The sequence below is a fragment of the Canis lupus genome, chromosome X (assembly GCF_048164855.1).
Source record: "Canis lupus baileyi chromosome X, mCanLup2.hap1, whole genome shotgun sequence".
In the NCBI taxonomy this organism is placed as follows: domain Eukaryota; kingdom Metazoa; phylum Chordata; class Mammalia; order Carnivora; family Canidae; genus Canis; species Canis lupus.
This window is the reverse complement of record NC_132876.1, coordinates 56,923,369-56,938,414: the sequence shown is the minus strand read 5'-3', so window position 1 is coordinate 56,938,414 and position 15,046 is coordinate 56,923,369. Positions and strand designations below refer to the sequence as shown.

At 38.0% G+C, this 15,046-nt stretch overlaps 1 protein-coding gene across 2 annotated transcripts in view; it reads left to right on the top strand.

Annotated features, from left to right (window-relative positions):
• The window catches only part of LOC140628026 (dachshund homolog 2-like), a 536,985-nt gene extending 532,565 nt beyond the window's left edge, over positions 1 to 4,420 (top strand). The window contains exons 4-5 of one of the 2 annotated variants that reach the window (XM_072816819.1): positions 1,535 to 1,666; positions 4,221 to 4,420. In XM_072816819.1, the coding sequence (XP_072672920.1) occupies positions 1,535 to 1,666; positions 4,221 to 4,303 (215 nt within the window). In that variant the 3' untranslated portion in view covers positions 4,304 to 4,420. Of the gene's footprint in view, positions 1 to 1,534; positions 1,667 to 3,172 lie in introns of both variants that reach the window. The other variant, XM_072816818.1, reaches the window with a different exon arrangement.
• The last annotated feature ends 10,626 nt before the right edge of the window (positions 4,421 to 15,046 follow it).

Genomic DNA, 15,046 nt, shown 5'->3' with positions numbered 1-15,046 from the left:
GCCCTGGGAGTCCTAATCTGGGTCCTTTGGTTTAAATCACTACCATCATATTTTCTGTCCAGTTATTGTTTGATGTTAACCAGGTTATTGGGGGACTGAAAATTTGTAAAGCTAAATATAACAAGAAAACTTCTAGGATCATCTATACTATAAAAAGTACAAATGTATGTCATCAATTCTGAGACTAAAGCAATTTCTTTCAGATTCTTTTTTTGCCATGATTCATAGATAAGCTAATGTGGTGAAAATTTTACTTCATTTGGAGTTTTCCATGCATTGTAAAGAGTGCAGAGTGGCAAAACAGATTCTTCCAAACATACAGTTACATGTTCTAGGTTGTATTTTCTCTTACACCTTCTTTTCCTTGATTTGTATTTGCCTGGGAGAATAGATTTCCCTGAATTCTAAAACACTGTATTTTAAGTCTGCCAGTTTTCCCCCCCTTTTTGCCCATGGCACCAGTGCACCAATAGATGGCTATAAATTTAGATAGTATATAATAATTAAGTTGACTTCATTAGACATTTTGGATGGCATTGTTGGAACATGGCTTGTTCTATTTTTAGTACCCATCTCCTTATATCTTTATGGTACTGCCTGAGATATACTTCCTAGGAGAAATAATTTCAAGCTTAAGCACTCACATTTTCTCTTTTAATCTTTTTTATTTCTACCTCTTTGTACCATTATATATAGTTTTAAAAGTAATTGCCTTATATATATTTTAAAATTATTTAAATTCAATTCAATTAACATATAGTATATTGTTCGTTTCAGGGGTAGAATTGAGCAATTCACCAGTTGCATAAAACATCCCTATATAATGATATGTATATCATGATATCATATATAGAGAGAATATATATATAGAATACACATATTCTTCACTATATATATGTGTATATATATATACATATATATATTCATCTCATCTTCTTTATCCATTCATCTCTTGATGGACATATCCTTTGGTATTTTGTCTATTGTGGGCATTGCTGTTATAAAAATTGGGGTGCATTACTTATATTAATACAAAAGAATGTAATTATACTATGGGGGCTGGCCTGCTTTCAGAGGTTGCATGCCATGTTTTCATTTGTTTGGTCCCTCAGTGTATAAGCATGAGAAGAGTAAAAGGTAGAAAGACGATGTGAAATCATTTTCTCCCTCCTCTCTTCCCCTCCCTGCTAAGGTGATTCTCACAGTGAAGACAGCTCATACTTTAGCAGAAGTCCCAACAACACATTTATTAGAAAGTAATTCCTTTAAGTATTTCACAGTCCTTCCTCTGACAATGTTATTTTAGATAGAATTTAACGTACATTTAATGATTTTTAGAGGTTTAAACAGTCTGTTGTAAGATGAGGTCAAAACAAGAGTTGAAAATTACTTTGTCAAAGAATATTATGTATAAATTAGACATGAGTTTTATTTTAGCTTGTGCCATGTAGCATAGGTCTGTTAAAGAAATGTATCCAACTTTCAATTACATTAGAAATGGTCCCCATTTTAAAAGGTATGGTTCTGGTTTTAGGTATAACAGCTGCAGCAATGGCTGAAGCAATGAAACTGCAGAAGATGAAGCTTATGGTAATGAACACTCTTCAGGGAAATGGAAACCAAAATGGAAATGAATCAGAGCCTGATGATCTTAATTCTAATACTGGTAAGTGTCTTCAGGACTACAAGGCAGGTGACTCTTACTAATGTATTCTGAGATTGGAGAGAAGAGGGATGAGGGCTAGAATAGAGAATAATTTGTATACTTTGATCATAAGCAGTTATTGCAGAAGGATGCTTAACTCATCCTCTAAGTAGTACATTGAAACTAGAAAAAACATTACAAGTCAGAATTAAATTTCAGGAAACATTCAGTTATCTTCATTACTTTTTTTGTAGTGGAATTAATTACTAATTTTATAGTGTTAGCTATTTTACCTTCTGCCTGTGAAAAATTGTCCCCTTCAGTTTCACTCCAGAATTCTTTCTTCAACTTTCAAAAATTTACCACTGAGAGGCAGTTCTGAAATTCCACCTTGGCCCATCTGCAGTCATTTTAGGACCAATACCTCCTTAGCTAATTAAAGGTGCTGGCATACTCAGGGCATTGGCAGGGGCTAATGAAAAGAAGTAGAACAAGGAGAAAGCAAAGAAGAAAAGACAGAAGAAAATAAGAGAAGAGGAAGATGTCTGTGAAGTGAAATATCCCTTCCCTTCTTGATAGTTGTATTTCCTCCTTTACCCTGTGATAATTTTAGTTTGGTTTTGATCATAAGACCACCTGTAAGATGTCTTTTGGCAGTAACTTGGATCACAGCTATCAACATACATTAATGGATGTGCAAATGATTAAATAAATAAATATGGTTTAATTTTATTGCAAAATAAGAAAGGGTAACCAAACATGGTCTTAAGGAGCCATAGGTTTCTGATCTAATTTTTCAGCTAAACTTAATATATTGTGATAGGCAGATTCGTAGCAGCCTTATCTTTCTTCTTTTAGGCTCCTAGGAGTTCAAATATGATGGGACCTTATTTTAGAGGAAAAAAAGGGAATAATTAAAGAGGGAAATAACTGATGCCAATCAGTATAATAAGCCGCTCCGACTTTAATACAATGTATTTCTCCTCATCTAAAATTGAAATGTTTATGGTGAATTCCAGAGTGAGAGTTGGGCTTCAACTAGTGCTCACAGCAGGGAATCAATGAACAAATGCATTCTTTAATTGAATTTGTGGTAGCTGTAAGCAACACATAGAAAATACTAAAGTAATACTAAACAAAGAATAACAACAATATGAAGTTACCAATTATTATGTACTAAGTATGTCCAACGTTTTTATTTAGTTACAAGCATTTTTTATTTTGATATGATTGATATATAACATTGTGTAAGTATAAAATGTACAATGTATTGATTTGTTACACTTATCTATTACAATATGATACCACCATAGTGTTAACTAACACTGCCATCACATCTCATTATTACTTTTTTTTTTGTAGTAAGAACCTATAAGATCTAGTCTCCTGGCATCTTTCAAGTATATAATACAGTATTTTAAACTTTAATTTCAGTGTTGTGCAGCATTTACTCATCTATCTCCTGTGTTAATCCATTTAATTCTCACCAAATTTGATAAGAGTATTTTCAATACTTCCATTTTGCAGATCAGGAAACAGAGGTGCAGTGTGGTTCGGCTTTGCTCATAGCCCCAAAGCTAGTAAGTGTCAGAGGTATATTTCAATCCCATGTCTGGTTAAGTCCAAAGGCTGTTTCAGTCACATTCTTCCTCCTCTTTAATATTGTTTTGAAGCAGAGATTTTATTCTATCAAACCCTTCAAATAAAAGTTGTTTTTATATGAGGTTGCACTGATAAACTCATGATCAGTTTCCTAGTCCTAACACCTTTTATTTCATATTGGCTTTCAAATCTTCTGGTGTCTTAGAATGACCATTATTTGACAGGAAACCACTTGTATATAGAAATAATTGTTAAAAAATAATTGCTGTGCTAATAAAAATTAATGGGAGTTCAAGCAGTAATTTTTGTCATGTTTTTCTTAGGCATACTAGTTTATGAAAAAAACTGTACAAAATTTGTAGGTTATTCCTTTATAATAAGTCAATAAAGACATTGGAGAGATGTACCGGTGACCTAATTTCTAACTTAGAAGTAGTTAATTTTCCTGGCTAAATATGATCTGTCCTAACTCCGTATACCCATAATTGTGATAAAATAAAGTATTAGGTTTTCATTTGTGTATAATATTATACTTGATGCTATAGAAATGAAATTAGAGTAGTCATAGTGCATGACCTTGCAGAGATTGTAATCTATCTGCATCTTGATGTAATGAAGGTAAGCAGATATAAAAAATAATTATAATGATGATAATAAGAATAATATGTATTTAAATGAAGAAGTCCCTGAGGTTTTCAAAGTCTATAAATGAACACTGCTACCATGTCTGTACATGCATACATACTAGATTCTGTTACAAGGAGGGATCCCCTCAGCCGTAACTTTCCCCCATGAGGTATTAGAGAGCCGGTAGCCCTCAGCAATCTTTGCCACTGAAGACTGCAGCTGCTCTCACTGCCACCACAGACAACCACAGATTTGTCTGTCAAAGAACTTCACAGTCTTTGCCAATGGTGATCTCAGCTGATGGAATTGCACAAAGACAACACTGCTCTGCCCTCCCCATTCCTAGATCTGGAGCTGCCATTGTGCTTTCCTGGAGCCAGAGCTGCCACAATCCATTTAGTCAATGTCTTTGCACCCACCTGCCTGTGAAGGTCTTTCCCTATTGAAGTGAGTCCATAGAGTCTGAAAGAGGTGCCTACTGCTTCAAATGTGCAGACAGCAATGCAAAGTCATATGGAATATGAAAAATCAATAAAACACCACTGAAAAGGAACAAAATAGCGTTTTGTTTTGTTTTGTTTTGTTTACTAAAATAGCCCTAAAGAAGTGGATATGTGTGGTTAATTGCCTGACAAATAATTCAAATAGTAGTTGTATAATAATTTCTTTAAGGAAGCTGAGTGAATTATAAGAGAACACAAGTAAGTAATAAAGAAATCAGGAAAACAATACATAAACAAAATGAGAATTTTAACAAAGAGATAGAAATCAATAAGGGAATCTGGCAGAAATTCTGCAGTTGAAAAATACAATGAAAGAAACAGGAAATACAGTATAAACATCAATATCAGGCACAATCAATCAGAAGAAAGAAACTGAACTTGAAGATAGGTCATTTGAAATTTTCTAGTCAGAGGAGAAAAGGAAAAAAAATAAAGGGGAAAATAAAACTACAGGATTTATAGAATACCAGGATGTATTGTTTCTTTCATGCTAATATATGCTTTATGGGGGTTCCAGGAGGAGAAAATAGAGAAAAAAGGGGAGATAAAACTTTTTTAAAGAAATAATTATTGAAAAGTTTCTAAAACTGGGGAGGGAAATTCACATTCATGTTAATGAAGCTCAAAAATATGATCAGTCCCAAATGACCACACTGAGATACATTATAATCAAATTGTCAGAGATCAAGGGCAGAAAGAAAGAGTTCAAAAGTATCAAGGGAAAAATAAATTTGCTACATATGAAGGAACCACCATAAGACTGTAAGTATTTCTGAGCAGAAACTTTGCAAGTGAAGATGACAGAAGAGTATGATCCCCAAGTCACCTGTCCCCACCAACTTACTTGATAACTTTCAAATCATCGGCCATCATACGGATTCGGCCTGAGATTTAAAGAGAGAACAGCTGGAATGCTACAGAGAGAAGAGTTTGCGCTTCTATCAATGTAGGAAGACAGAAAAAAAATAAAGAAATAAAAAGGCATCCAAGGGGGAGGGGGCCCCGCCAAGGAGCTGGGCTAAGGCCTGATGGCAAGAGCCCCCAGGACAGGAAAGCCCAGTTCCAGAGAAGCAGAAACTTTGCCAGTCTTCCTGGACAGAAAGGCGCTCACAGGGAGCTCTGGCAGGATCCCAGGAGGGGAAGTGGAGCCCCCAGGTTCCCGGGGTCACTACAGAGGAAGTGCACCCAAGAGGAGAGCACACCACTCACCGTGGGCCGAGCTCCCTAAAGGGCTGGGGCGCACGCCCAGCGAGGCCCCAGGAGCAGCTCAGGTGGCAGCTCAGGTGGTGGCTCTGCCCAGAGGGGGCTGGGCACCTCGGGTGTGCGATTCCAGTGGTGCAGGTCCCAGAGCACAGGGCGCCTGGGGACACAGCCCAGGATCCTCCCCGGGACAGGGGGAGGCCGGCAGGACACAGGGCAGCAAGGACGCTCCTGCTGACGGGTGGCCCCGAGCTGTGCAGATCGGCACCCCCCGCCCGCTCCTGGAGCATCCAGGCCCCTTGCGGACTGGGAAAATGCAGTAGTTACTGTGGGAGCTGACTCCAGAGCTCTAGAACTGGCCGCTGCCACTGTTGTTGTTCCTCCTGGTGTCACCTTGTACCTGGGACTGAGCAGGGCCACCAGGAAGCAGGGGCCTCACAGGATGAACAGCTCCCACTTCTGCATGTGGATGTCCAATTTTCCCAGCACCATTTATTGAAGAGACTGTCTTTCTTCCAGTGGATAGTCTTTCCTGCTTTGTTGAATATTAATTGACCATAAAGTTGAGGGTCCACTTCTGGAGTCTCTATTCTTTTCCATTGATCTATGTGTCTATTTTTGTGCCAGTACCACACTGTATTGATGACCACATTTTTGTAGTACAACCTCAAATCTGGCATTGTCATGCCCCCGGCTCTGGTTTTCTTTTTTAATATTCTCCTGGCTATTCAGGGTCTTTTCTGATTCTACACAAATCCTATGATTATTTGTTCCAATTCTGTGAATTACATCCATGGTATTTTGATAAGGATTGCATTAAATGTGTACATTGTCCCGGGTGCATTGACATTTTCACAATATTAATTCTTCCAATCCATGAGTATGGAATATTTTTCCATCTCTTTGTGCCTTCCTCAATATCTTTCAGAAGTGTTCTGTAGTTTTTAGGGTATAGAAGATGCTCTGCATCACTTGCCATCAGGGAAATACAAATAAAAACCACAATGAGATACCATCTCATACCAGTAAGACAAGTGAAAATTAACAAGACAGGAAACAACAAATTTTGGAGAGGATGTGGAGAAAGGGTGACACTCTTGCACTATTGGTGGGACTGTGAACTGGTGCAGCCACTCTGGAAAGCTGTGTGGAGGTTCCTCAAATAGTTAAAAATAGAACTGCCCTACCACCCAGCAATTGCACTACTGGGGATTTACCCCAAAGATACAGATGCAGTGAAATGGCAGGACACCTGCACCCAATGTTTATAGCAACAATATCCACAATAGCTAAACTGTGGAAGGAGCCTTGGTGTCCACTGGAAGATGAATGGATAAAGAAGATGTGGTATATGTATACAATGGAATATTACTCAGCCATTAGAAATGATGAACACCCACCATTTGCTTTAATGTAGAAGAAACTGGAGGGTAGTATGCTGAGGAAGTAAGTCAATCATAGAAGGACAAACATATGGTTTTATTCATTCGGGGAATATAAAAAATAGTGAATGGGATTATAGGAGAAAGGAGAGAAAATGAGTGGGAAATATCAGAGGGGGTAACAAAACATGAGAGACTTCTAAGTCCGGGAAATGAAAAAGGGATAGTGGAAGGAGAGGTGGGCAGGAGGATGGGGTGACTGGGTGATGGGCACTGAGGGGGGTACTTGATGGGATGAGCACTGAGTGCTATATGTTGGCAAACCAAATTCCAATAAAAAATGTACAAAAAAATGTCTAGTCAAGTGGCATTTACTCCAGGTATGCAAGCGTTGTTCAATACTAACAAATCAACCATTGTGGTACATCATATTAACTACAACAAAAAAGGATAAGACCCATATGACTGTTTCAATAGATGCACAAAAGGCACATGGCAAACTACAATATCCATTCATGATAATAACCCTCAAGAAAGTCAGTTTAAAGGGAACATATCTCAACATAATAAAGGCCATATATGAAAACCCACAGCTAACACCTTACTCAATTGTGAAAAACAGAGCTTTTCTTCTAAGATCAGGAGCAACACAAGGTTATCCACTCTCCATTTTTATTCAGTGTATTATTGGAAGTCATGATACCATATATAGAAAACTCTAAAGATTCCACTTAAAGAAAACTTCTAGAACTTACAGTTTAATTCAGTAAAGTGGTAGTACACAGTAATAAACAGAAATCTGTGCATTTCTATACATTAATAATAATGTAGCGGAAAGAAATGAAGAAATAATCCCATATAAAATTGCTCCGAAAATAATAAAATATCTGGGGATAAACTTAACCTCCTTAGGTGAAAGATCTATACTCTGGTATGTTGACAAATTGAATTTAAATTAAAAAATGAAATATCTGTACTCCAAAAGCTAGAAAACATTGATGAAAGATATTGAAGATGACACAAGTAAATGGAAAGTTATTCCATGTTCATGGATAGGAAGAATCAATACTGTCCATTAAAATGTCCATACTACCCAAGGCAGTCTACACATTTAATGCAAACCCTATCAAAATGCCAACAGCATTTTTGACAGAAGTAGAACGTATAGAGTTCTGTGAAAAATGGTGGAGGAGGAGGAACCTAAGCTTAATATTGTCCCTTGAATACAACTAGATAACACCCACATCAGTATAAATAACCCAGAGAACAACATGAGGACTGGCCGAACAAGCTCCACAACCAAATGTAGAGAAGAGACCACATCAAAGAGGATAGAAAGGGTGGAGACACAGTGGGGAGCTAAATGAACTTGTGGGTTATTTCTGGGAGGTAGCCATGGATTCAGAGAGGGGAGAAAAATTCCTCCCTGTGTGAGGAAAATTCCCATAGTATTGGCTCTGACAACCAGAGGGACCAAATTTCATGAGTTCTTACAACAGCAGGAATTAAAGCCTGGGATGTTAAAAATCAGCAGGCTTGGCTCTCGGAGAGCCAGAGAAAACTGAATTCCTGCCTCTAAAGGAGCACAAAAAACTTTGTGAGATACAGCATAGAAATAGCAATTTGAAAAATACCTGGAATATATGGAAGTGTTAGTTGCTAATAACAGAGCATGTCCCAGAGTGACAGTTTTCATTGGGAGACTCCTCCAGGAATGAAGGAGTTGGCAGGCTCCACTCCTTTCCCCACCTCCCAGCATATACACCCTAGCATAAGCATTCATGTTGTAATTTAGTTACACAGAACCCCACCCCCTCTAGGTGGGCCTGGCTCAGTGCCTGTGTTATGGGCCCCCTCACCTGTGAGACCCATGAAAACATTGTCATGCCACATCTCTCAATTGCACAGTTTGTCGGCCTTCAACCTCATGCCAGTGGTCAGTCACCTTCTGCTGCTGATGCCACAACTTGCTAAAATTGTGAGCCCCATTCATGTACTTTGTGAATCAGACCCCAGCTATTCCTGGTCTTGACAGTGGTGACATGATCCCCGTAGAACAAGACTGGTGCAGAAAACTTGCAGGCGTTGTGTGACCCACCCACATTCAATTTGCAGATCATCCCTCAGCTATTCTAGGGTCAGCAGCACATGCATAGCCTCTGTGGAAGAGGACAGATGCACAAAATGCATAGACACTATGTGCCCTGCCTGAGTGGCCCCAGCTGGCCCTAGTCTACATGTACAGCATCTGTTAGTCCCCTGTGGAAGAGGACCAGTGCACAAAACTAGCTGGCACAGTGACCTCCATCTGTGTGCACTTTGCAAAGCAGACCAGGCTGGCCCTGGTATCCAAAGCAGAGACACACCCTCTCTGACAAAAGACCAGCACCATCTTGTTAAAAGTGTAAATCACACCCACTACTTTCAAGAGCAGGAGATATAGCTGACTTTCCTAACATAGAGAAACAGACACAGAGAGATAGACAAAATGAAAAGACAGAGGAACATTTTCCAAATGAAAGAACAGAACAAAACCACAGCAAGATACCTAAGTGAGATATAGATAAGTAATATGTCTGATAGAGGATTTAAAATAATGATTATAAGAGAGGGGGAAGAGAGATGATGGTAGAGCAGTAGGAAGAACCTAGGCTTATCTTGTCCCATGAACACAGTAACTATCAAACCATTCTAAATACCCCAGAAAGTAGTTTAAAGACTGACAGAACAAACTCCATTCTAAAGGGAGAGCAGAAGACACATCGAAGAAAGTAGGAAATATGGAGACACGGTTTAGGGAAGAAACAGTATGTGCTGAGGAGGAGTGGGAGCCTTGGTCACAGAGAGGGGTGAGAGACAGAGGAGCACACAGGGGAACACACAAGAAGAACATTTTCCCAAAGCCATTGGCTGGGAAAAGAAGGGCTTATTTTTGTGAGTTCTTGCAGCCACAAGGGCTTAAAGAGTAGAGTTTTAAATGTAAGAAGGCATGGATGGGATATAGCCCTGAGGGCACTACCATATTCCTGGAGAGATAAAGAACCTGTGGCCAGAAGCCATGGAAACAGTTATCTGAAGTATGTCTGGGACACATAGTGGGGACACTATTCCCTCTGTTGGAATGCAACCCTGAGAGGAAGCATCCCAGATGTCTCTCTAAGGACAAAGGGAGATGGCCATTATCATTTTCCTGCCTCCCCCCTCAGCATAAAGTGGGAGCCACCTGACAGAACCAATGGAGCACCCTCAGTGACTGCCTAATTTGACTAAACCAAGTATGACACCCCTTTGCTCTGGGTAGACTTTCTTAGTCAAGACTGCTTCATTCCCAGTGTGTGGGTCCTATCACCAAAGACCAGCAGAAACTACTGCCTACACCACGTATCCTGACCAGGGAGTTCTACAGGGCTTCAGTTCTAGTGAAAGTAATATCAGTTCTTATTCCACAAGCAGACAAAAGTACACTTAATTAAAATTCTCCAGGGATCCCTGGGTGGCGCAGCGGTTTGGCGCCTGCCTTTGGCCCAGGGCGCGATCCTGGAGACCCGGGATCGAATCCCACGTCGGGCTTCCGGTGCATGGAGCCTGCTTCTCCCTCTGCCTGTGTCTCTGCCTCTCTCTCTCTCTCACTGTGTGCCTATCATAAATAAATAAAAATTTAAAAAAAATTCTCCATATTCTAGCCAAAGACCAAGCACTGCCCACTGCAGTCAATGAGAAACTCTGCAAACAACTGACCTGAAGGATAGAGCAGCCTGAACACAGCAGCAGTATGCATGCAAAACATAACTAAGACAATCCCTGAAGCACCAGCCTCTGGAAACTATATGACCTTTTTTTCATAAAGACATTACTCTCACAAGAAGGACATATAATGGGATTTTCTGACACAAGGAACACAAGACACAATGCCAAGATGGAGAAATTCATCCCAAATGAAACAAGAGATCTAAATGAAATAGATATAAGTAACATGCCCGATGGAGAATTTAAAGCAACAATCATAAGGATGGATACTCACTGGGATTGAGAAAAGAATGGAGACTTCAGGGAGGTCCTTATGACAGAGATAAAAGAGTTAAAAATAAATATTCAGAAATGATAAATGTGATAACTGAGTTTGGAAACAGGCTTAGTGCAAAGGACACAAGGCTGGTAGAATTAGAGGAATGAATAGTGATATGGAAGTTAATAAAACTGAACAATAGAGAAAGAGAAATATAGAACACAAGAATAGCCTTAGGGAACTCAGTGACTCCATCAAACACAACAACATTCGTATTATAGGAGTCCTAGAGGAAGAAGAGAGAGATGAGGGGACATAAAACATATCTGAGGAAATAATAGCTGAAAATTTCCCTAATCTGGGGTAGGAAACAGACATGCAAATCCAAGTGGCAAAGAGAACTCCCATCAAAATTTAGAAAAGCAAACTCATATCAAGACATATGGAAATTACATTTGCAAAATATACTGATAAGAAAGTATCTTAAAATCAGCAAGACAAAGAAATCCTTAACTTACAAGGGAAGATGCATAAGGCTAGCTGGGGATTTCTCAACAGAAACTTGGCAAGCCAGATGGGAGTGGCATAATATATTCAAAGTGCTGAATGGAAAAATCTGCCGCCAAGAATATCCTGTTCATAAAAGCTATTATTCAGAATAAAAAGGAGAGATCAAGAATTTTCCATACACACAAACACAAAAGGAGTTTGTCATCACTAAACCAGGCCTGTAGGAGATATTAAAGGGTCTCTTTGAGTGGAAAGTAGAGACCAAAAGTGACAAAGGCAAAAAAAGAACAGAGAAAATCTCCAGAAACAATTATAAAACAAATAATAAAATGTCATTAAATACATATCTATCAATAATTACTTTAAATATTGGGCCTCTGGGTGGTTCATTCATTTAAGCATCCAGCTCTTGATTTTGGCTCAGGTCATGATCTCAGGGTCATGGGATTGAGCCCTGTGTTGGGCTCTGTGCTGAGTTTGGAGTCTGCTTAAGATTCTCACTCTTGGGATCCCTGGGTGGCGCAGTGGTTTAGCGCCTGCCTTTGGCCCAGGGCACGATCCTTGGAGACCCAGGATCGAATCCCACGTCGGGCTCCCGGTGCATGGAGCCTGCTTCTCCCTCTGCCTGTGTCTCTGCCTCTCTCTCTATCTCTCTGTGACTATCATAAATAAATTTAAAAAAGGAAAAGATTCTCACTCTTCCTCTCCCTCTGCTGCTCCCCAACTCGTAATCTCTCTCTTAAAAAAATAATTACTTTGAACGTTAATAGACTTAATGTTTCAATTAAAAGACATAGAGTATTAGAATGGATAAATAAAAAACAAGAACCATCTATATGCTACCTATAAAATATTCATTTTAGGCCTAAAGACACTTGCAAATAGCAGTGAAGGGGTGGAGAAACATTTATCATGCAAATGAGCATCAAAAGAAAGCTACAGTAGCCATATTTGTATCAGAAAAAATAGACTTTAAACCAAAGACTGTAAAAAGAAGTGAAGAAGGGTACTATATCATAATAAAGGGCATTATCCAACAAGAAATTTTAACTGTTGTAAATGTTTATGCACTCAACATGGGAGTAGCCAAATATATAAATCAATTAGTAACAAATGTAAAATAACTCATTGATAATAATATAATAATAGGAGAGAGCATTAAGGCACACTTACTTCAATAGATCACTTAAAGAGAAAATCAACAAGGAAATGATGGCTTTTAATGACACACTGGACAATATGGACTTCACAGATATATTTAGAACATTCCATCCTAAAATAGCAGAATACACATTCTTTTCCAGTGCACATGGGACATTCTCCAGAATAGATTACATACTAAATCACAAATCAGGCCACAATAAGTACAAAAAGATTAAGATCACACCATGCATATTTTGGTCCACAAAGCTATGTAACTTGAGGTCAACCACAAGAAAAACTGGAAATACTACAATACATGGAAGTTAAATAACATGCTATTAAACAATGAATGTGCCAAACAGGAAATGAGAGATGAAATTTAAAAAAAATAGAAACAAATGAAAATGGAGCAAAACATTTGGGATGCAGCAAAAGCAGTCATAAGAAGGACATAGAGAGGGACACCTGGGTGGCTCAGCGGTTGAGCATTTGCCTTCAGCTCAGGTGTGATCCCAGAGTCCTGGGATCGAGTCCCACATCGGGTTCCCTGCATGGAGCCTGCTTCTCCTTCTGCCTATGTCTATACCTCTCTCTGTGTGTGTCTCTCATGAGTAAATAAATAAGATCTTAAAAAAAGAGGGACGTATATAGCAATATAGGTATATGTTAAAAATGAAGAAAAATATCAAACATCCTAACTTGCACCTAAAGGAGCTAGAAAAAAATGAAGCCTAAAGCTATAAGAAGGAGGAAATTATTTTTTAAATGGAGCATAAGTAAATGCTCTAGAAACAAACAAAAAAGCAATAAAAAAGATCACTGAAAGGAGGAGCTGGTTACTTGAAAAAAAATAATGAAATTGATAAATCCCTAGCCAGACTTGTAAGAAAGAATAAAGGATCCAAATACATAAAATTACAAGTGAGAGGAGAAATAACAACAAATACCACAGAAATACAATTATAAGAGGATATTATGAAAAATTATATACCCCAAAATCGGACAACCTGGAAGAAACAGAAAAATTCCTAAAAACATATAAACTACCAAAATTTAAACAGAAAGAAATAGAAAACTTGAATAGACCTATAACCAGCAAAGAAATTGAATCAGTAATCAAAACCCCCCAAAATCATAAGTCCAGAGCTTAATGGTTTCAAAAGTTAATTCTAGCAAACGTTTAAGGAAGACTTACTGTTCTCAAACAGTTCCAAAAAAGTAGGAAATAAAGGAAACTTCCAAATTCCTTCTATGAAACCAGCGTTACTATGATACAAAAATCATATGAAGATTCCACTAAAAAAAGAAATTATAGGTCAATATCCCTGATGAATGTAAATGCAAAAATTCTTAATAACATACTAGCAAAGTGAATCTAATATTACATTAAAAGAATCTTTCACCACAACCAAATGGGATTTATTCCTGGGCTGCAAGTGTGGTTCAATATTTAAAAATCAATCAATGTGATATATCATATTAAAAAAAGAAAGGAAAAGAACCATATGAACCTTTTAATAGGTGCAGAAAAAGTATTTGACAAAGAACAGCAACCACTCATGATAAAAACCCTCAACAAATCGGGTTGGAGTAAACATATTTTAAAATAATGTAGACCATAAACAAAAAATCCACAGCTCATATCATTCTCAATGGGGAAAAACTAATTTTTTCCTCTACAGTGAGGAACAAGAAAGGGATGCTCACTCTCACCACTGTTTTTTACATAGTAGTGGAGTCCTAGCCACAGCAATTCCACAGCAAAAACAAATAAAAGACATTTAAAATGACAAGGAATAAGGAAAATTTTCACTATTCACAGAAAACTCAATACTCTATAGAAAACCAAAAAGTCTCCACCAGAAATTGCTAGAACTGATATGCGAATTCAGTAACATTGCAGGATAAAAGTCAATTTACAGAAATAGGTTGCATTTCTATATACTAATAATGATGCATTTGAAAGAGAAATCAAAGAAATACCATTTGCAATTGAGCCAAAAACAACGAGATATGTAAGTATAAACCTTAGCAAAGAGGTAAAAGACCTACAACATGGAAAGTCTAAAACACTGATGAAAGAAATTGAAGATGATACAAAGAACTGGAAAAATATTCCTTGCTCAAGGTTCTTGTGATTAGAAGAACAAATACTGTTAAAATGTCTGTATTACCCAAAACATTCTACACATTTAAAGCAATCCCTATCAAAATACCAACAGAATTTTTTACATTGCTAGAACAAACAATCCTAAAATTCTTATGGATGCACAAAAGACCTTGCATAGCAAAAGCAATCTTGAAAAAGAAAAGAACAGCTGGAAGCATCACAATTGCAGACTTCAGGTGATATTACAAAGCCGCAATGACCAAGACAGTATGATACTGGCACAAAAATAGACACAGGTTAATGGAACAGCATAGAAAA